The sequence below is a fragment of the Sinohyriopsis cumingii genome, chromosome 1, assembly GCF_028554795.1.
Source record: "Sinohyriopsis cumingii isolate HCF-2022 chromosome 1, ASM2855479v2, whole genome shotgun sequence".
NCBI classification, from domain to species: Eukaryota; Metazoa; Mollusca; class Bivalvia; order Unionida; family Unionidae; genus Sinohyriopsis; species Sinohyriopsis cumingii.
Genome location: NC_142961.1, coordinates 79,852,203 through 79,876,750, shown reverse-complemented (window position 1 = coordinate 79,876,750; position 24,548 = coordinate 79,852,203). Strand labels below are relative to the sequence as shown.

The 24,548-nt window shown below is 34.5% G+C and overlaps 1 protein-coding gene across 1 annotated transcript; it reads left to right on the top strand.

Annotated features, from left to right (window-relative positions):
- The first annotated feature begins 992 nt into the window (after positions 1-992).
- On the top strand, positions 993-22,521 carry LOC149807204 (peptidyl-prolyl cis-trans isomerase FKBP1B-like). The gene is made up of 6 exons (XM_089963469.1): positions 993-1,144; positions 2,507-2,554; positions 7,049-7,138; positions 7,805-7,827; positions 13,676-13,749; positions 17,489-22,521. Exons 1-6 carry the CDS (start codon positions 1,108-1,110, stop codon positions 17,541-17,543), a joined length of 327 nt encoding a protein of 108 aa, XP_089819595.1. The 5' UTR covers positions 993-1,107; the 3' UTR covers positions 17,544-22,521.
- The last annotated feature ends 2,027 nt before the right edge of the window (positions 22,522-24,548 follow it).

Sequence of the window (24,548 nt, the reverse complement as noted above, 5' to 3'; positions counted from 1 at the left end):
TATACATGATGACTAATGTTGACAAAGGTTTGTTAGGGACTCATAATGGCGGCGCAAGTGCGATCGCATTGCATTGTGGGTATTTGCGTACTCAATCGTGACGTCTGTGAAAACAACCCATACAGATATATATTTTGCAAAGAAATAATTTCCCCGGTTTTCGTCACTGATTATAATGACTATTTTAAAAAGACCGTGTAATTTCTTAGGGGTTCAAATAACTTTTAATTGCATTTATTCTGATGTATGATTGATGTATGTACTACTGGTTATACAGCTTGGCTTTAGATACTTTTCGTCTGAAGTTTCTTGGTGACAATTAAGGTGCAGAGCATTCAGTAATCAGGATTTAATAGACTTTGGTTAAAGAAAATAAATTAGTGTTAAATTTTAAAAGAACAATTTATATTTAATTTAAAATGAGTAAACAAGCATACACGACCCGTATTACTTTTATTATAATTCATTCTTTGCACTTTCAGATGCTAGTATTGTCTTGTCTTGCAAAATTTGTTCCCTGTTTTATTAACTGCTAAAGATAATGTACTTTAAACGAATTCAGACTGATTTTATTTATTTTTATTTTTACACAGGGGAGCAGTCATTTGAGTTAGTTGTCTGCTTAAAACATGTATAATTTCTACAAGTACAATATCCAAAGCAATTTCAGCTACAGTACATGAAAGAGTAACATACAGGTATATCAGCATTCTCTCCATTGTGCAGTTATCAAATGTAAACAACTTCACCTTGAACCCGCCACTCTATCAGAAGTTCCTAATATATGTCGATCACCCGATAGTCAATCCTATCGTACAAATAGAAATAGGTGAGATAATCCGAATAGCTTTATGTTTCTTTTTGCGGAGAAATTTCCGGCGAACAAAACGTATTGTCTTTAATGGCTTGACTGCTTATAGCCTGGATCCCGGATCCTTCCCCATAAATAACTTTTTGGTATAACAGGGGACCAGTCTATATTTCTGAAAATATATTCGGTTTCATAACTCTTAAAAGTCGAGCGAATTCGAGAATCCGACTGAGAGTGTTCTAACTTCGAGTCGGGAAGGATATCTTAATATGGTCTATCTCTAATTTCGTACTGTGATGGGAGTCACGATCCAAGAACTCTCCAAAGGGGATGGTAATATGCATCCATTCTTGTAAAGCTGTCAGCAATCTCAGTCATTTTGACATAGCCATAGTAAATTTGTCAAAAATATACAGATACACTACTTATGTACTGTAGAGTTCTGAATTCATTTTATTTCAGGGGGACCTGGGTGGCATAGTGGTTCAAAGCACTTGTCTTTATAGAGCACTAACATCTCACTTCTTGGCCAGTGTGAGAAAGTTTGCAAGTATCTTCAGTTTGGTCATTGGTTCTTCCCAGGGTTTTCTCGGGTTCTTTCTCCTCTTAGTGTACTTGCTACCATGTATAGCCTGTCATGTGCTGCAAAATAAACTGACCAAATCAACCCCCAAAAGTCATTGTTTCTTGCTCAGTAAACGTATTTATGGTTATAGAGTTAACATCTCAATAGTTTCCAAGATATAACCCAGGAGATAAGTTGGTAAAGTGTTATAGATTAATCCTGGAGCCATTATTAGTTTCACATCTGGGTTATTCTTTATGCCTAATAAGTTTACACATGGGCATAGGGTATGGATCTCAATATCTGGGATAACAGTATACACAGCATTAAATGTATGTTGTATATCTTGTCTTCTATATCTGAAAAACCCTGACCATGGTTTCACTGAATTATATTACAGCAGCACTTTATTTACCTTTTTAGCCCTCAATGGAGGGTCAGTGCAGGAAACAAAATATATGTCACACCCTTTAAAATGTTGGATAAATACTGGACCAGGGTTAATACATACCGAAAATTGGAAAAGGAGATACAGCAGTGAGGATACAGATGGACAGTGGATGGCAATCATGATATGCTGTTGGAAAAAGCATGGGGATAACAGAAACAAAGGTTGTATGGATGGTCTGGTGGTGTAGAAAATGTATGCACAACCCCTTCATCTGCAGTTGGCCCAGGCCAAGTAAAGACACAAGATTCACATCAGTTTGGGGGGGGGGGGTGCCCCCGAATTAAATTTGCAATGGGCATTGGGCAAATTTTCTTGCTGTGTCACTAAATGGTATCCCATGGAGGTGTTGCAGAATGTTTTAACAATACCATCCAAGGGCTTTTATCATAGTTAACAGTGCATGCTTAATGTTCTTTATGGTTCACTGTGTATATTATAAGGGCTGGCTTTCACAACAGCTGTTAAAAGCTGATGTCATTTTCCAGTTCTAACACCAAGATGTATACATGCAACCTAAAAACGTAAGCAAACTTCTTGTTTGAATCAGTAGCAGCTGAAAATTTAGTGGATGGGGTCTGTTGAATTTATTAAATTGATTGTCATTTTAGGTAATCATTGGTCTTCAGCATCATAGTTATTAATGGCAAATTAATTGATAAAGGATTTTAAATTTTTTCAGGTGCCACTTTTCCCAAGCCTGGTCAGATAGTTTCAATCCATTATACTGGTGAGTGCATTACAACAAAGATTGCCAAAGATTTCATGTGCCTACAGTATTAGGGTTCAAAAAATGTAAGACTTGTACCAGCATACAGGAACACAGAAAACCTTTATTTTAGTGGATGTTAGTTTGTTGCAGTTAAATATTCTGAGACCTGTTTCGAAGGTAAACATAAATGTATTGGTTTATTTATACATGTATGTGTATTCTGACACCTTACCATGCATAAAGGACACTGAAGGAATGATACAAGTTTGTCCTTAATGGAAATGTCTTTATGTAGAGGCATTCAGGAAAGGGGCTTGGTAAACATTGTCCTCTTTAAGCAGGTTTCCTTGAAAGCAAGGTATCCACTAGGACAGTTTTTACTAAATCTTAGCTTAAAGTACATTCAGTGCAACAAAAAGAAAAGAAGAAAAAGAACATCTGACATGCATTTATCAAGAATGTGAAGTTGAATGTCACGGATTAATGTCTTTACTGAGATAACAGCTATACATTCCAGCTTGAAAGATAACTTTTTTAAATCATAATTCAGTCAAGTTTGATGTTATTAAACATAACAGTTTTGGTCAACGTTAGTAAATACAATTCTGTATGGGGGCCCCGAGTGGCCAAGTGCTCTAAAGCGCTCTCCGTTACGGATCACTGCCATCTCACCTCTGTCTGCGTCGGTTTGAGTCTTGAATTCAGCCAATGTGGGTATGTGAGAAAGCTTGCCAGTAGCTTCTCGTGGGTCAGTGGTCTTTCCGGGGTTTTCCCTGGTTCTTCCTGCACCATTAACACTGGCCGCCATGTATAGCCTATCGTGTGCTGAAAAATAGCGTTAAACCCCACAACAACAACAATTCTGTACAATAATGGATTCAAAATTAATTCCTTGATAGGTTCTTGCTTTTAAATTTGTTTTTTGATAGAAAAACTTCTAGATATTCACTGGTATCAAATTAATATGTGCTCCAAATTTTAAAAAATTGAATACATATTGCATGTGTTTGCAATTTTCATGACATTCTCTCTTAATGTAGCATATCACCATATACTCTGGGACAAGATTGGATTTGAATTGATATAATCGTCATTCTGTTTTTTACTTTTCAAACAATTAAAAAATTTTGATACAATATACTGTATTATCACTAATTTCAAGGGATATCAATTTTTGTTCATTTTAATATTGCTCCAGACAATGAATTTAACAACCCAATAAAAATTAGCCACATATGATGAAACTGCCTCCCCTTCTTACTGTGTTTCATTCCTAGAGATCAACAAAGCTGTTTGATAAATCAATGTCATTACTGAAATCTGGTGATAAAATATTTACTTTCGCATGTGTTTTATTTTAACCCTTTGAAAAATGAAATCATGAATGATTTTATATTTTTTCAATACACAAGTATCTATGATGTAGCCAGTAGGTACAATTTCCACTGACTGACTTAAATTGATATGTTGTGAGATAAGTATAAAGAGAAACAAGAAAATGCAGAAAAAGCATAAGGTATTCAAACTAGCATTACTGAAAATGAAAGGAAGAATAATAAATGATGCTAGTGTATGATTTTAGTATATTAAAGTCACTTATAAGGAAAATAACTAAATACAATTGGCCCATATTCCCATATCATCAATTAAAAGTTTTCATTTAGCTGCTGCAGCATCAGGCTCTGGTAGTCAGCCTACAAATCAGTTGCAGTAGTGGCCCCAGCAGCCAGGCAGAACATTGAGCCACCACAGCGTCATTAGTAATTAAAGAGTTAATATCTCAAAATAGAATTTTATAACCATGAACACAACTATCTAATACCTTGACTATATGTGATCATTAGAATTTTTATTGTCATGAATAAAAAGTACACATAATGTAGCAATGTTTTATCTATCCATGCGTCAAATACACAGACTTTTCCAATTTGACACACAAAAGTCACTGACGGTATGTAAACTGATGCACCTAAATGTTATGTTTTGCAGATTAACACCAAACAAAGGTTTGGTCTAAAAATCATCGCCAGTACGTAAATTGATGCACCCCAGTATTATGTTTTGCTGAGTAACACAAAATAAAGGTTTCATCTACTTTATTGGCTAGATTACAACTCTCCCAAACAGGGAAACATGCACATGTCAGTTTCTTGTGCTGATGTTATCATAATACATAGGGTTACAAGTGAGTGTGGAGCCTGAAGCTGATCTTACGTGACCTGTAACTGTCTCATCATTTGTAGCAACAGGATGTTAAAACTATCATCACACACAAGAAAGAGGCGGAACAAAAACCACATGATTTTAAAGTGATTCTCTCAAGAAACTATTATTTTATGTGCATCCTTGTCATGCAACGAAACAACAATTTCCATTCGCTCAAGTGTATGCCTTGCTTTGTTCCAAGATACTGTCATCGTTAAACTGAAAATGGCATCCAGGGCTATAAAATTAAAATAGATCTGAAACAAACAAAATTATCATGTGGACTATGTTTGTACAACTGACTGTCAATAATAGTATTGTTATTAAACCAGTGGAGCCATCATCATGTAAAGATGAGGTGCCAGTTACTCATAAGAGAAAATGTAAATTTTGTGCAGCAATAGTTGAAAACATATGCTGGCTACGTTTTCAAAAAGAAGTTAAGTCGAGTAAAGATGCCTTTATGTTTTGCCATATATGTACAGAGGCTAAAACAAACCTCCATGACCAAATGTGCAACAAAAAAAGAATAACTTTCAGAACAGTACACTGGCAAGGCATTCTTGGTAACCATAACACAAACTGCTGATTGAAGGTCCACAACACCAGGCAGATTTTAATGAAGTTTTATAAACAAGACATAGCAGTGAAAGTGCTACTTAAGTGTGTACATTGGCTGACTGTAGAAGACATTCCTTTTTTTAAATACAACTCTCTAATTTAATACTCGATTTAATGGCTGCAGAAATTGATGCCATTGGCATTTTGAAGAATTCTGCCAATCATTATGACTCGGCTACTATCTGTTCAGAGTTACTTTATAGCCTATCAAATGTTGTTGAGGATAATATTATACATGACCTGCAAAATTTGTTATTTGTGACAGCAATGGCAAATGAGAGCACTGACATATCCGACAATAAACAGCTTGTCATATGAGCTCAGATTATTTCTTATGACATGAAACCATCAACATGATTTTTAACAAATATAGAATGTTCAGATGCTTCTGGCAAGGGAATTGCCTTATTGGCTTTAATCACATTATATAACTAATATTTTTGTTGTGTATTTAAACAATTTAATTATTTTGAATAACTACTGAAGGCTGATCATCGGCTTGAATAGTACTCATAGGTTTGGATTTTGCCTTGATGAGCCAAATGACTTACTTGAAGCCATTTGTAGATAAAACACTGTACAGACACAATCATGTACCAAGAGTTAATAAAATATGGCTGTACATAAAACTAGGGTCTATAGTTCTGACACAAAAAGTTGCCTAAGCAGATAACATCATACAGTAAGGAACATTTCTTCATTTAGGGTGAGAATTTCCTTTTTACCATTGTTTATAGGCCATAAGCCTCATAGGCCATAAGCCTCATACGGAAATGGCAAATAAATTCAGCTATATAATTGTGACCAGGCATTGTATTACTGATATTAAAATGTAAAGCAATTGTAATGATGTAAAACAATTAAACAATAGTGTCAGTCAGTGCATTAGTGATATTAAAATGTAAAGCAATTGTAATGATGTAAAACAATTAAACAATAGGTGAAAATGCTTGTGCAAATCACAAACAATTTCTTACATATTATAGATGTTGATGCAAAAGTTGACATGTATCATCATCAAGACCTGGTCTGTAACATATATAACAGGTTCTAGGATTAATTACATCTGAAGATTTTGCCCCAGTAAGAGGGGAACGTTACCCCATACTATGAATACTCTACAGATCTTGGGGTACAGAACTTGCACACATGTCATTTCTTTGAAACTGTTGAGGTCCCCACCCTATGACAATATATCAGTTGGAAGGATATGAGGAGACAAAATCAAACATACATCCAGTTCAGATCATGCATCATATTCCTTGGGTTGGGAACTTACCTGTGTTTCATAGCTTCGAAATTGTTTTGAGATCCCAACCCCATATTGATGTATAAATTTAATGGGCATGATGAATTAAATGAAGTTATATATCCAACAGTCTCTAGATCATTCCTCAACTCATAACATGGAAAAAAATAAAGATTCCCACCTTATATCCAAATACAACATGCAGTAACTGGAGTTGAAATTAGGTAAATATGTATATATGGGTATGTATGTTACCTGATTAGATTTCATGCACTTACAGCAACATTTCAAGCTTATCTAAATTTTGGAAATCGTTGACTTTAGACATTTTGGTCTGTATGCCTGCACTGAGGACTTATGTTCTACAGACATTAATATAGTATCCTTTAATTGTATGTTGATTTCGGTTGCTTATTCGTCACTTAATATCATTTTAGGTATGTTTGAGAATGGCACAAAATTTGATTCTTCCAGAGACAGAGGGAAACCATTTAAATTTCAGCTTGGAAAAGATCAAGTTTTGAAAGGTAAAGGTATCTAACTACTTTGATTAAAATCAGATCTTCATTGCTTTATATCCTGAATCATTTCACAATTAATGTCAGAGGAGATCCAGATACTGATAATGCTCAGGTGGTCATTTGAGTTGGCCAATCAGATTGCAGCTTCATGATTCTGAAAATGATTTGTTTAATTCTATGTGCCTTTATATTAGACAAATACATCTGAGTTTGCAGATTACAGGAAAATAAAACTTGCCACACTTACAGAGGCACTAAAAATGTGAAAGAGAATGTATTATTGGGCACTGCTTTTGTGATATAAATTTGTTATGATTCAGAGTGGGAAGGAAAAAAAACATACAACTGAGGGAGAAGAAATTTTTTCTAATAAAACCTGTAATTGATGGATTCCTGAGAAATGACTGTGATAATGGTATCTGGCATTCCTCAGTCCATAGTAGTGACTACATCACTGATCATAAAGTGGCAGAATAGCAGTTTTCTTGCAAATAATTAATACAGCTATAACAGTGTTGCAGATCAACTAATTTTTCTCCAATGACAGAAAATGCATTGTCAGTTTGATGGGATATTGTGATAAATCTTAAAGTTTTCTTGTATATTTTACAAATACAACTTGTGTTCTTTATGATGAAATTTAAGGTAAAATTTCTTTTTTTAACTTTTCAGGATGGGAAGAAGGATTATCTAAGGCAAGTTCAGTTTTTGCTATCTGTTATGTTGACTGTATTGTTAGGTTCTGCTTTGAGCCCTATGGTAGTCACCTTTTTCATCTTGACATCAGTCTTTCATTCTGTCCATTCATACTTAATTAACCAGCATAGATCTGCCACTCTTACACATGTATGGTTACCATTGTGCTGAAGAATTGCCTATTATATGTAGGTGAGCTTTTTAAGGGTTTCATTTCTTCCAGTTATATTTTGGTGGAGTTATTGCCCTTTTTCATCAATATTACATCTCCTTTATAGCAGATCATTGTAACTAGCAGACCTATATTCATGAAACTTCTCAACTTGAATACACACTTAGAGTAAAATTTGATTACTTTCAATCAGTGCTCAAAAAAGAAAAATTCAGACACAGGCTGTTTTGAAAAAAATCACTTTCCTTGACCCAAATTCCATTTGCATGACAGTGCCACATTTTTGGGCTAATATTTTGAATGTTGTAACTGCAGTACTTTAAATCAAAGAAATATATCGGCAGTTAAAATTCATGTCATAAATTTGCTAAATCCATGTAGATTAATACGAGAGTATAGACACAAAACAAACAGGTAAATTATTTATACATAATGCTCTATTTAATTAGTCTACATGTCTAACTTCGCTAAATGGCCATGAAGTCTACAAATATTGAATGCTGTGTTACATCACTGTTGAATTCTTCTTTCAAAATATGTGAAGTGCTTTTGATTTGTCCTTTTACTGATGCAGCATATTTTTAAATTAACAAAATCCCTCTTGTCTAATATTTTTTCAGTCATATAATATCCATGAGTCACATTGATAAAACCTGTTTCGCTTAATATTTGGTGTCATTTTCTTAATATAGACTGGTTCATTACAAAAGTGTGTATAAAAAGATAATGAATCAGTGACACATGGTTTCACATTCGAGAAACTGGTCTGTTTTCTTGGAAATGTTTCATGTTGTGTTACCATAAATAGGAAATTAAAAAAGATTAAACAGAGGTCTAATGGTTAAATGCACTGAACCCATTAGTCACATGTCATGAGCCTTGAATTGTACATGTTGTTACATTGTGTGTCTCACTCCTGATGTTGCTTGATGTGTTTGATCTGAACTTGGAAACACATTTTTTGTGTGTATTAAATCGGTACACCGTTGCACATGTTATTACCCAGGTTATTATATATGGGTGAGTGCCCGAGTACCCAGTTACCCATGGACAGCATTAAAAGGAAACACTGCATTTACACTTTTGACTTATCAGGGGTGGATCCAGCAGTATTGGTTAGTGGGGGAAGGGGAATATGTAAACAAGTCGGAAAGAGGTCTGTGGGACAGAACACCTGATGGGGGCACAGGGCAAAGCTTCTGCATTTTAAGCAATTCCAGTGCATAATTTAAGCCATCTAAGGGTAATGAAAAGTTTTTCTCTGAATTGTTGCAGTTGATTCACTCTTGCACACCTCACCCACAGTCCACTCCTGCATATTATGTGCATGCTAAGTGTGTAACTGAAACTTGGGAATAATGTTACATGTCAAATGTTTGTGCCCAGTTATGTAAAGGTTTTCTGTCTCACATTTTAAGTAGGAAGCTGATTTATTACCTACACAGAAAATGTGTATGTATTTTCTCATGCAAAGGTCTAACATCATGGCATGTTTCTGACTTTCATTTAGGCACATTTGTCTTCTTAATAGCTGGAATTGAAATGTAATGTCTGCTTAGTTTCTTTTTCCCATGTAGAACACTCATCCCTCAAGTAATGTGCAAAGAAAATGGTAAAAATGTATAAAGTGCATCCAAATAGATGTGGCACACGGTGAGCTGGTAGGTCTGCATTTTGCATAACTAATTGCTGTTTGAATTGCTGAAGCAGGAAGTTAAAAAGTAACATTCTCTGTAAAGTTTTGTGTATCTTGGCATTTTTACACTTTTTCAGTCTGAAAATAATTAAATAGACTCATTCATGGTTCACAGGGACCAGTCATGCTCCAAACAAAGTTATTTTCCTGAGCCCTCTTCTTTATTTAGTAATAGCAATAATATAAATAAAACTGATGTTGAAATGGTGCCAACAATCGGTGTCTGATGCATTCATAATAATAAAGTGATGGCAGATAATTGACATTCATTTACCACATGTTCAGACAATAATTTGTCTATCGAAACATTTACATGGTATTCAGACAATAGTTTGTTTAAACATTTAGGTGTTCAGACAGTAGTTTGTCTGTCATTTAGGAGGTGTTCAGACAATAGTTTGTCTATCTAAACATTTACAGGGTGTTCAGACAATAGTTGGTCTATGTAAACATTTACAGGGTGCTCAGATAATAGTTTGTCTAAACATTTAGGTGTTCAGACATTAGTTTGTCTGTCTAAACATTTAGAAGGTGTTCAGACAATAGTTTGTCTATCTAAACATTTACAAGGTGTTCACACACATGCCTGTATAAAGCTGTTAATACACTAACTCAGGATTTGTGCAGAACAAGTTCACTCAGTACAGTGGAACCCCACTATATCGCGATAATTGTGGCCCAAAAAATTGGATTGTTTTAATATTTGAGTCGCGTTAATGTGGGGTTTTACAGTATTTTTTTTTTCTTCAGAGAACAACTCATTGGCACATATACGTGTATTCATGTCTAATGCATATGATGAATAGGGTATCAACACCGTTTACTATCATGCCATTGTGGCATTCAGTTCATCTATAATGCATGTAATTGCATTGAAAAATTGCACACAGATTTACAATATTCAATAAATTTTCCCCAGATCATTGTGTCTGAATTCAACGTCTAATATACAGCATGAACAGAGTATGAACACCGTTTACTTGCTGTCTTATATCGTACCATCAGGGCTTGAAATTAATCCATAATATATGTAATTCCATTGTAAAAATTGCATACATATTTAAACTATTCAATAATTTTTCACACGTCATTAAGTGTCTGAATTCAATTGGAAAAATTAACAGCAAAATTAGGTTAAGAAAGACAGAGCACGTGTATGGTTCATTACGTTCCATGGTCTCTGAACGGTGTCTCTACAAATTTCATGCTGCCAAAATTTTCTCATATGCGTTTCTGTGTACATTTATCTGTTGCAAATTTCCAATAAATAACGCTAGTATGCCTATTCGTTTAAACACCTACAGCAGGAATAATTACCAGTCAACACATGCTTTCAGCATGCATATAACTTTACTTCAGATTTTGTGAATATCAGTAGAAATGTGTGAAAACTACTATACTAATCATTGCGCAAATAGGAAATTAATAACAAGTTCATAAGTAAACACCATACCCATGTAAAACCCGAGAACTAAGTGTAGTAGGTCTGCAATGGTCATGAGTCACTTTTATAAAACAAATTTAAAAGCTGAACGCATGAACAATTTCATGCCCTTTCAATTTCCAACTAATAAAGCGGACATTATTTACTGGTCAACTGATGGCGTCTATTAAAACTGCCAAGCCCAGCAAACATGTTGGCGGCTTTAGATTTTTGATATTTTTTAAATTGTGAGAACCTTTTATCAACCACCGCATTGTCTGCTGCTTGGTTGTATATGCAGTTAAAGAAGAAACACTTGTCAGTTATTGTTTGAGCAATGATTGTATACAGAATTAATTGAAGACAATCACAAAGACGACTTACTGGCTTTACTCATGGATCAGTAACAAGTAACATTTCCAATAATGTTTTTTTTGGCATAACACTTCAAGAACCTGGTGAAATTGTTAAATGTTTAGAAGCCAAGCCATGATTGTATTATATTCGAATTCATACTCAAACTCTTCCCCAAAATGATAATAAATATTTTACACACTATTTCTCGTACTTCTGGGTAGGAGAAAAATAATGTACATGTATTAAAATTTTCAGGAGCCACGCCACAATCGTGTTATATATCATATTATTTATATATCATAATATATTCAAATTCATACACGATCTCTTCCCCAAAATGATAATAAATTTTTTTTGTGCAAAGTGCAGAGAACGAATTGCATTTGTGTACTTCCTTTTCCATAATGGTAAAATATTTTTATAGAAAAATAGGAAATTAATAATGAGTTCATATGTAAACCCCATACACATGTAAAACCCGAGAACTAAGTGAATTAGGCTGCAATGGTCACAAGTCACTTTTATACACTTTTTTAAAGCTGAACACATGTACAGTTTCATACCCTTTCAATTTCCAGCTAATAAAGCGGACATTATTTACTGGTCAACTGATTGCATCTATTAACACTGCCAAGCCAGCAAACATGTTGGTTTCTTTTGTTTTTTATGTTTATTAAATTGTGAGAATCTTTTATCAACCACTCATTCAGAAACCATGCCACGATCATATTAAATTTGAATTCATACGCAATCTCTTCCCCATAATGACTATAAATTTTTGTAAACACTATTTCATGTACTTTGAAGAAATTTTTTTTTTCATGTGCGAATGAATATACGGAATTTCGGGAGCCACGCCACGGCCACATTATATCCGAATTCACATTATAGCGGGGTTGCACTGTACTCTTCTCTGTAATTTTGAAGAGTTTAATTAAAATTCATAATCGAGAGAAAACCTCATCTTTATCATCTCAACAAGATCAATACTAGAATGATGTTAATTTTCCTGTCTGGGCTGTGTTATAAGGACTGCATCAGACATTGGATTTTGGTGCTTTCCTGTCTGGGCTGTGTTAGGACTGCATCAGACATTGACATTTGGTGCTTTCCTGTCTGGACTGTGTTATAAGGACTGCATCAGACATTGGTTTTTGGTGCTTTCCTGTCTGGGCTGTGTTAAAAGGACTGCATCAGACATTGGTTTTTGGTGCGATATTGATTTAGCTGTAACATAGCATTGAGAGTATTGTCTGCAGTCACAGACTACCATGTATACACACTTATAAGTCAAGTCAAAATGCAAACACAAAAGATCCTGATCTGCCGTAGTATAATGTGCCTGCAGATCAAGGTTTATTCTGTTTGTTTTATTGAGTATTCCTAGCAGACTGCACAGACCCAGATCTGCCGACACATTATGCAACAGCAGATCTGGGTCTGTGCAGTTTGCAGTTAGATGTCTTAAAAGTGAGTATAAATGGAATATTGTTTGTAAATATATGTAAAGAATACCTCACATATTTTGTTCAAATCAGCCCCTTCTGGAATGAGTCCTTGTTACTTAGTCTCAGTGTTTGAAGATTAAGACAGAACATAACATCTTTACTTGCTTGCAAGTCTAGTCCAGCTGCAAACAACAAAGATCGTGATCTGCCTTAGCATAATGTACCTGCAGATCAGAGCCTATGTTGTTTTTTCTTATTAAAAGATGAGACAGTAAAAATCATTTACATTGGATGTATTGATTGCAGATACCTATTGGCAGGCATAGGATCATCTAATCTTATATAATTGTTTTGAGAAAATGGACTAAATATGACAAATGGTTGCATCAGATCAAACATTTGTGTGTGAAGAAGCAAACTGAATTGGCCATGTTGGCATGCTGTGGGACTGTTTACCTGGGCAGGGAAAAGGCGATATAATTTACTTTTTTGTGTCATGTCTCACGCTGTTACTTGTGATTCATCTACTCATACCTCATGCAGAAAATAATGGTACTGGATTGTGGTTGATCACTGGAGTGTTCACTTACAAAAAATACCAGAATTTGCTTTTTTCCACAAGTTGATAATACAACAACTAAAATATACGAGAAATAATTTGCAGAGCAATTTTATATCTCACTTTTGATGTATATTACAAAATGGCACTTTGTTTTCCCATTTGTTATAGGAATGTTCTTCTTGCTTTCAGATGAGTCTAGGTCAGAGAGTGAAACTGATATGCCCGCCTGAAGTTGCTTATGGCAAGAGAGGCTACCCTGGTGTATATCCTTTATGATTAACTCAATATGCAGCCAATGTCAGCAACAACACTTCTGTAACATTGTCAGTCAGCCTGTTTGTCATTTCATCCTTGTACATTTGTCATATCATCCTTGTACATTTGTCATATCCTCCTTGTACATTTGTCAGTTAATTCTTTTCATTTGTCAGTTCATTCTTGTACATTTGTCAGTTTGCATGTCTTTTGTCCATATCAGATCAACTTATAGTGGGCTTTTCTTTTGGTTTTATTTGTTCCCACAGCATACTGTATGGAGGGGACATACAATACGACCTAAGGTGATCCACATGTCCTTCTTGTATATTCTAAATTTTATCTCCTCTCAGTACATTTTCAAGGACTTTATGGATTCAACCAAACTTGGTATACATCTAGATGAAGTTAAATTTCCACCTTTTTTGATTGTATTATTGACTCTTGGAGGTTTGCTGTTGCATTTTGAGGCAGAAAATCTTAAATTATACCTAATTGATGCAAGTCATTAATGTCATTTGGAAGCATTTTTGTCTAATGGCTGTGTTTTCAGTTTGTATTCTTGTATTGGCATCAGATTTAGGATGACATTTTAGCATAGGATGTGTATATTTCAGTTGTTGTTTGAGTTTTCTTTTTACAAACTTCACAAGCATATGTTAAATCTGGTCCTTGCATCTGTCTGCATGAATTCATGTTTTGGGCTTAGCCAGTGTGGGTATGTGAGAAAGCTTGCCGGTAGCATCTCGTGCTTTGGTGGTTCTTTCCGGGGTTTTCCCAGGTTCTTCCTCCAACATTAATACTGGCTGCCATGTATAGCCCTTCTTGTGCTGAAAAATGGCGTTAAACCCTACAACAACAATCTAGTCCTTGCACAATACAAATGAGCTTTTGTTTTTGAGGCTGAGGTTACCTTGTTCTGAGGGATATTTCAACACGTCATGAACCAAAAAGTGAAATTAAGTGAAAAAAGAAAATTCCAGTAATTGTGTCTAATGCCTTTTGTAGGGGAGTATAGACTTGTAGAGGATGGGTTAGGTTAAGATGGTGATATACATTTGTTAAGGAAGACATTGTTAATAAGACTCTTAACGTGGAGAAATAATTAATATAAGTCAAAAGCAATTGTTTTCATGTTCATTTTTTTTCATACATGTAAAATGCATCAGCATTATTTGTAAATATTTGGCATGCCTCAGAGGAATGTAAGTGTTAATCTGGCACCTCTTCCCACAGAAGTGTGGAGTTCTGTGTAAAGGAATGGAAATCTTGTAGACATTGCTTCAGGGAAGGAAGTAATGATGAAGTCAAATGGTAGGAGCCATTCACCATCAGTTTGAAGAAGCAGCAAGTGATATGTTAGCTCGGCAGATTGGGCATCCATGTTAAAGTCTTCAAAAATGACATAATTCTCAAGTGTTGTGCAGATCAGCCATATTAAGAAGATAAATGCATACCAAATATGGTCGAATCCTATTAAAAATTAATGCGACTTATTGTTCAGAATGGAAGGGAAGTCCAATAATCAGGAGTCCTAACAGAATCAAAAGTGGGCGGGTCTGGGCCATTAGTCTCCTAAATAATGATATATAAATCGCTTAATCAAATTCAGCCAAGGTCTTATGAGAATCAGACTGCTTACCATATTTGATTGAAATTCAGTAACAGTTAAGAGACTTACTGTGCAGAAAGGAAAGTTAAATGATACTGAAAACTTGGCTTGAATGTTACTTGTCAAACTCAGCTGAGGTCCCATTAATGTAAGGCTGTCTGTCATATCTGGCTACAATCCAATCAGAAATAAGAGTTACTGTCTGCAAGGAAAGAGGTTGGGGCTGTGAATCAGAGTTATAATTCGTCTAAATGATGACATAGAATGGTGACAAGCAAACTTGGCTTAAGCCTCAATACTGCAAGCTGCCCACAAAATTTGGTTATAATCCAATGATAACTTGGGGAGCTTAATGTGTTGAAAATGAAAGTGGGTGGGTCTGATAGTCAGGGACTGTAACACCACTGAATAATGCTGTAAAACACTGGCAAATGAACTATCCTGGGGCTTAACAATATCAGGCTGCTTACAAAAGTTGGTTCAAATGAAATACTAATTAAGTTAGTTATATTGCAGACATGAAGTTCATTGATGGATGGATAGAAGGATAGATGTAGGGAAGGTCCAATTTAATATCCCAGTTTTCTATGTAAAAGCAGGTGGCAGTGACTCAATAAAGAAATGTTTTTTTTTTATTAAAAAAATGGGATCCATGACCACACTCTGTATACTCACTTTTAAGAGAAGTCCAAGTGCAAACTGCACAGACTCCAATCTGCTGTCACATGATGCGCTGGCAGATCTGGGTCTGTGCAGTTTGTTAGGAGTAATCAGTTGAACAAATATCATAGACCCTGATATTTATGTGCATTATGCTATGGTAGATCAGGATCTTTGTTGTTTGCAGTTTATCTTGTCTTTTAAGTGAGTAGATACAGTAAGTGTATTATAAAAGGGGTATTGTTGTAGGGAGATACCACTGTTTATGAGATGGATTCTATGACTGTGTCTAACAATATTCTAAACTGTTCACCTTTCTTCTGTTCATTTTTCATTGTCTTAAAATTTATGTTAATCTTTCTATTTCTTCAGCATTACAGTATATATGGTATTTTATTTTAGATGCAGTAGAATCTTGATTATCCATATTTGTCAAAGACATAATAATGGTTTGGATAATCCACTTTTCAGAACTCATATGCTGGAAATGTCTGACAGGGCTATTTTGATTAACAGTAAAATGCTCAAATTGGATGCTGAGAAGAAATTCACATATATATATATATATATATATATATATATATATATATATATATATATATATATATATACACACACACATACATACATACATACATACACACATATACAATGCAAATCTAGTACCCTGCCGCAACTAAGTTAAAGCTAAAAAAATATCCGAGATAGTTTTAATAATTTAATAATTGGCAGTTAAAAGGAAGAAATGGTCTTTTCATGGATTCCAGGAAATTCATTTTGGCCATTGGTGTATCAGTCCCTTTGAGTTACTCTTGTTTGATATAGGCAGCATTTCCTTTTAAAAATTCAGGAGCTTCTAAGTTGCAACATCTTCAAATAAATCATTTTTTGGGATAAAGATTCTCTCCATTAGTTGTCGCTTATGACATTCATTAGGGTACATCAAGCCTATTTTACATCCCTGAGCCCACAGGCGGCAACTCTGTGTGCTCATAAACATCACAAACAAGGAGCAAGAAAACCTTTGATGACAGCAAACCCGTTCATGCCAAAAAACTTGAACAGTTGTTTTCACTGTTTGTTTACACTGCATGTAGCCCAGCTACTCTGCAATGACAACTGACCCATGTACACCTGAGAAATACAAAGCAGATGTCTGCATTTCAGAATGCATTAACAAATTAAAAAAGGAATGTGTAATATTTTATGTATACTGGTGATTCCTTTGCTGTATATTGACTTCAAAGCTTATGTGAAAAAAGACACAATTTTGCGATATGTTTATGTTATTTTTTTCAGAGATGTAATGCTAAGGGAGGAGGGGGTCATTGAGGTTATGTGCTATTACCAAAAGCTATGTATGTATGTATGTATAATATAATGTTGTAGTTTGTCTGTAATGAACAAATAGTTTGGATAACTGAGGTTCAGGTAATTAAGGTTTCAATTTAAATGTTTAACCTTAACAATGCCACTATTCCTCCAAATGCAACTTTGATCTTTGACATGGAACTTTTGAAGCTGGAATAATGGGATGTATCATACAGTGACATTGCCACTTGACTTTCTTTGTGTGAACTAACAGACTTCACCATTGTTCTTTACTTGTGATCAATACTAGTTTAACATTGTCTTGATACAGGTAACACGTAAAACTTTGGTCAAGGTAATGTGACTTGGTTCCATGCTAGATTCTTAGTAAATCCATGGTTCTAAGGACAACAGATGAAGTCCGTTCAACAAGCTCTGCTTCTAGGATGCTTCAAGTAAGATGGAACCTAATTCTCCTTCTATGGTACATGTTCTTCAACAATCAACAGTTTTTTGGAAGTAAAACTACACATTTTTATTTTATAGCAAGATGAAAGCATTTGAATAGATTTTGCCTTGCTTGCAAGTAATTCACCCCAGCATATTGAGTATACTTATTAAGAATGCTTTTATCCAGGCTTTAAGTGTCAGGAAGAAGGTACACATCCATAATATAAAACAGACTATGACATAGTTATTTTTCTCTTAAGGCCTTAAGTTGTACTTTTCTTGCACATAAGATATAATGCTGTGAAAGATCCTACTCCCTGTAAATTGAAATTTTCACGTCTCTGGAAAATTTTATATTATGCTTGATACAATGCACAAATATAAAGAATCAAGTCTTCTTATTAGCAGTAATAAAGTATTCTGGGCAAAATAAAGTACCCACATATTGCACAAGTTCAAACTTATGATAACTAATGCTGTTATTAGAGAAAATCCAGTACAGTATGGCTGGTGCACTTAATATTATTGTATTGGACATTGTTGTACATTTTGGGCTGACCCATGTATAGTTTCATACCTTCACACCCCATGAACCATATCAGCTGGTGTCCACACCCAGGACACACCCTATGTGGCTTTACAAAAAAAAAGCTACAAGGGTTTCAATCAGGCAGGAAAGACTTGTATACTAAATGGTAGGTGCACTTTAAACTTGTTACCTTAACACCAAGATCATTAAATATAGCCAGTGTTAGCAGGTGAGGCTAAAAGCTCTTTCATTTGGACATTCTATGATCTGCATTTAGACCTTGAATGCTTCAAGATTGCTAAATTTGAGAGTCCTACTTTGTCAGTACTGGGAGACTGCATTTGTTTTCGTTCATATGGGCTTAATACCTGTGCATATTGCTTTAACAGATCAGCATATATACATGTACATGTTACTGTAAGTTTATTAAGAAATTATTTCTAATTTATCTGGATATTGTTGGAGTCAGGATAATTCTAAACATCTTCTCAGCTGCCCTCTTTTCTCTTACTCTTATTTCTTCATGGCTTCCTTAGGTTTTCATACCATGTCCTACTCTTCCTAATGTTTTAAGATCCTTTTTGGCTCACCTGGTCACAAGGTCAGATTGGATTATGATATGGTCCTCGGTGCATTGTGTTCTTCATCAGCAGTTGTTTGTTTTACTTTTCTAAAAAATATTGGACCAATTTTGACCAGATTTGACAGGGAACATTCTGACATGAAGTCTTCAAAATTTTATTAGTTTCTGGTTGATTCTGCCATAATTTTATGTCAGAAATATACTTATCCAACATATTCCATACTTTTGTATAAAATTCAGTCCTTTTTTATCCCAACTTTTTCATACAAAGGTTCTGGAAAGATTGTGAATATGCACAGAGTATATAGAATGAGTTGAATTGAAATGTGTCCAGAAAAAGTATAGAGTTATATCCCTTTAGTTCATAATGGTTGTGTCTTATTCTAAAACTGAAACGTCCTCTTTTATGTTCCGTTCCAATCTAGCATAAATTCATATGTACCTATATTTTTGTTTTAAAAGTGAACATTTTGCTTCACTACTCAAGAATATAAGGCTTCTCTGTAAGGAGAGACATTTAATGTCAGTCTTAGATGGAAGAGAGATTTAAAGGAGAGGAGCTCCAGATAAAAAATCATGTCCTTAAAAAACTTATTATTGTACATAAGAAAAGTATAAAGTACACACTTCTTCGAATGGTGTTTAAATAGAGTTTAAAAATAAGGCCAAGTGTTCTGGTCTTGGACAATCAGATGGAATACCAGTCTGATAATTCAGAGCTGAGAAACTTACCTACAAGGATAATGAAGAAAGCAAGAAAATTGATTTAGCCTGGAAATATCAATTTGCATGTATTATTTAAAATGTTGGGCTAAATGTTTGTCAGTACAGCAGTCCTCTTGTGAGGCTCCTTACAATAAGACCACCCATTTAATATGACCACTTTCCCCAACACCAAATTAGTATGTTGTAACAAGTTTGTCCTCCTCATGAGAGGCCATCCATTTTATAAGGCCAGTGTTTGTACTGCAGTAGATATGTCCTTAAAACAAGGCTATCTCTGGATGGTAAATCTAAAGTATATTCATATCATTACATTTATAATTTCAAAAGTGTGTACATTTACGATTGTTTAGTAAGGGCGCTGAACAGGCTTTATTTGATTTTATTTAATGGACAGTGTCACAATGTTGATTCTCAATTAGCTGATTTGGAATTTCATGTCATAGTTATTTCTCAATTAGCTAATTTGGAATCCCCAGTCACACTTGATTCTAAATTAGCTGATTCAGAATTTCATGTCACACTGTTGATTCTCCGTTAGCTGCTTTGAAATTCCCAGCCTCACATGATTCTCAATTAGCTGATTTGGAATTTCATGTCACACTGTTATTTCTCAATTAGCTAATTTGGAATCCCCAGTCACACTTGATTCTAAATTAGCTGATTTTGGAATTCCCAGTTGCACTGTTAATTCTCAATTAGCTGACTTGGAATCCCCAGTCACATATGATTCTCATTTAGCTGATTTGCAATTCCCAGTTGCACTATTGTCTCTGAATTAACTAATTTGGAATTCCCTGTCACACTGTTTATTCTCAATTAGCTGATTTGGAATTTCATGTCACACTGTTATTTTTCAATTAGCTGATTTGGAATCCCCAGTCACACTTGATTCTCAATTAGCTGATTTGCAATTCCCTGTCACACTGTTAATTATCAATTAGCTGATTTGGAATTCCTAGTCGCATTTGTTTCTGAATTAGCTGATTTGGAATTCCCCGTCACACTGTTAATTCTCAATTAGCTGATTTGGAATTCCTAGTCACACTGTTTTTTCTGAATTAGCTGATTTGGAATTCCCTGTCACACTGTTAGTTATCAATTAGCTGATTTGGAATTCCCTGTCACACTGTTAATTCTCAGTTAGCTGATTAGGAATTCCCAGTCACACTGTTCATTCTAACTTAGCTGATTTGGATTTCGCAGTTTCAGATGTAGATTAATATTCTTAATACATTTATGACTAATGTACTGTCTGATTGGTCAGACTACAAACTTTGCAGTATTAAAAATTGTCAATAATTTGAGCACAATTGCAGTCATGATGTTCATTGTGACATAAAGATACAGAAAATTGTATACATAATAAATTCTCTGCAAAATGTTTGTGGAACCCACATTGGTGGAAAGCAATAAATAGCAGTCACTTTTATGTTTTCATGATGACATCATCATGAACAGTTTTGTTAAGGTTTTTAATCAGAGTTTTTAATTTACTTATATTTCCTAAACCTCTTGATATATTTGACCATACTTGACATGAATAAATTTGAGCTTAGAGTATTATTTTACAACTAACTCACAAGTTACTTTTATTTTGGCATCTGAGTCACAGTTATAGAAAATATGTGTTCAGGTTTTTCTTTATTTTGTTTGCTTATATTTTTTAAATTCCTTAATGGATTTTGTGTATGGATGAATCATTATGAAGTTAAAACAATTCTGTGACAGTTGATGGTCATTGAGTCTTTTGACCATTCAATCAAGGTCACACATTTTAAATCAATGCTTATATAGTGGGTTTACATTACGTGCCCTGGTTTTCTTGTTTTACAATGTATTAAAAGTGGAATACTTTATATACTCACTCATGAGTTGAATCTAACTAAAAACAACGTAGATCCTAATATGTTGTCACATAATGTGTCAGCAGATAAGAGTTTGTGTTGCTTGTTCTGTTGATTCCTTCTAACAATTTGCATAGACCCAGATATGCCTAAAAATGCAATGGCAGATCTGGGTCTGCACAGTTTACAGTTGGATGTGACCTTAACTGAGTATATACGGTAGCAGTTTGCATTTGAGAATCAACGTATGTTAAACCGACAAAACAGTACTTAGTAACATTGCAAAAGCCTATTCTATTATTGGATTAAATCAGTTTGCAGATAGTGTTCATTTTCATGAACATAGTTCTACTTTATTGTCTGTTAGTAGAAATTCTTTTATAGGTACTGTATTTCAATATTAACCTTATTATATTTCCTCATGGAATATAACATCATTAATTTATTAATCTTTGCATAATTAATGATTTGCATTTAGTCTGTTAATCAGCCTCCAGACCTGTATTGGTATGGTGGCATACCATTATAGGTATGTACATTGTGGCCAGTGTCTAGATTGCAGTTTAAAACTTGTAAACCTAAGATCTAATACTGCAGAGATGTAGTTTTTTGTGTGGATTTATTTCTGAACCTGAGCTTCAGTAACATAGCTTGTAAAGTGAATGCTGACCCCCCCCCCCCCATACCCAAATGCTGACAGGATTTCCAATATTGAATTTTGTGTTTTCCAAAAGTGACATGTATGGTAAGGTTGAAATCATTGATAGTATATAAACTGATTTGGACAGATCATATTATTTACTGTTAATCTTCAGAGACAGAATTTTTGGTTCATTATTTGGGTTAATTTAGTCCAGCCTGTAAGGAAAATGTGCACCAACTTGTGCACCATTTATGTCTGGTGATAGGCTTAGCTCTGCCTGTTTGTTTCTTGTATGATTTCCAAGAAATCATAGATTCTTTATTTTACTGTTAATGAAATGAGTAAATACAGGCTTTCAATTGACCTTTTATGTTTATGAGATGTAATCTCTGTTTTGTAAAAAAATAAATTCTTTTTTTAAAGACTTGCTTTTTCTCTTCTTATAACTGTAGGCCAGAGTGGTTCAGTTACAGGCTTATGGGCCAAATGTTGCCCACGGGTTATTTTTGGTGACCCGCACACATACAAAAATTATTTAATAATTATAGTATAATTACTATGGTCTTGAAGATGTTTTACCACCCTGTTGTGGACCAATATGAAAATCAAATGCAAATTCAAATACAGATTTGCTACATGCTGTTGTTTTGCTCGGTCAATGTGATTTATTTCACATTTACAAGACACTAGAGTTTCATGATTCAAATGTGGTAGCCATTTTAGTGTTAACCTTGTCCATCCAGTTAAATTTTTAATTTAGGTCAATTTTCAGGCACTGACCAGGGGTATCTGTATTCCATGAACACAGTTTTCATTGCATACACTAGCCATTGTTATGGAATAATGGTTATTGTTTTTTAAGATGCACTTTGTTTTTCATCTTATCCATCCATATGTATGCATATCCATCCATCAGTCTGTCTATTCATCATTCCATCCACTCATCCATCTATAAATATTGCAGCAAGATACACTTAGTCACATGTAAAACCTTGAACATATGATTACCATATCTGTACAAACAACCCAATAATACCTTGAACATATGATTACCATATCTGTACAGACAACCCAATAATACCTTGAACATATAATTACCATATCTGTATATACAGCCAAATAAAACCTTGAACATATGATTACCATATCTGTACAGGCAACCCAATAATACCTTGAACATATGATTACCATATCTGTACAGACAACCCAATAAAACCATGAACATACAATTACTATATCTATATGGACAGCCAAATAAAACCTTGAACATATAATTACCATATCTGTATGGACAGCCAAATAAAACCTTGAACATATAGTTACCATATCTGTACATAAAACCCAATTCTTGCTTTATGTGAATGCAGTGAAACCTCTTGATAAACTCAGAAGATGGGAAAAGACTGAATGGTGCAGTTTAAAACCAGCTTGGTCCTGGATTCAATCTTAGGTTACAGTACATAAGACAGTGGTTGTCTACAGTAGGTAATGCCATCTGAATTCTTCAGATATTCTGGCCGAGATTTCATCTACCTCAGTTACAATCAATTCGCTGTCCTGGATGCCATTTGTACCTCATACTGCTTTGGACTGGTTGTAGTACTTATATTTCTCACAACAAGGTTAAACACCAACAATACACGTTTATGTTAGTGTATAGTCTTCTTTTTTTTTATACAAAGGTAGGATCAAAAGCAAAACTTGATGTATAGTTCCTTTTCCTAGTAGAGGTGGTTTTGTAATGTTCCTGCATATTGAATACTTGTCGTATACTTGATGAGATATTATTATATTGCTATTTATTAAAACTTTAGGATCTGAAGATGAAAATGGAGGATCAAAATTTGTTGGTATTTCAGTAATATCATTGACTATGTCACGATAAATATCTTCTGTTTCATCTATATAACTAACAGCATAATATAACTATCCCAGCTTAAAATTTTTAAGTACTAGATATTGCCTGAGAATTGCATATGCTGTTGCAAAACTCAAAAGACCTCTAATATCTGCTTCTTTTATATTTATGTCATTGACGGGTAGGTTTAGGTATTTAGCAATCAACACTTTGATAATTCTGTATTTTAGATCTGTCATTAACTTTCCAGCTTTTTTTTAACGTAATTGTTTTAGAACTATAATGCGCGTCATAATCTTCATCAATACTAGGTTCTACAGTTGTAATATCGTCAAGCTCCTGATAAAATATGTCTCGTTCCACATTATAATATGACTTAATCCTATGCTCAGTTTCTGATATTGCGTTTAGTGCAGCATAAATCTGGAAATACGAGTATTTGTTTGTGGTTACTGCATGATCAAGTTTAAATTGCTGAGGTGCATTAACATAAACGTCCGATGTCATATACAGTGTAGTCCATTTTGAATCATCATTCAATCTGTCTTTAACCACTCCAGTATCCTAGTGGTTAGAGCGTCCGCCTCGGAT

Excerpts from the sequence above, each read along its gene's own strand:
- LOC149807204 (XM_089963469.1), top strand. The coding sequence starts at position 1,108 with ATGGGAGTCACGATCCAAGAACTCTCCAAAGGGGATG. Across the intron at positions 1,145-2,506 it reads AGAACTCTCCAAAGGGGATG|GTGCCACTTTTCCCAAGCCT; the intron begins GTAATATGCATC and ends AAATTTTTTCAG. Across the intron at positions 7,828-13,675 it reads GGGAAGAAGGATTATCTAAG|ATGAGTCTAGGTCAGAGAGT; the intron begins GCAAGTTCAGTT and ends TCTTGCTTTCAG.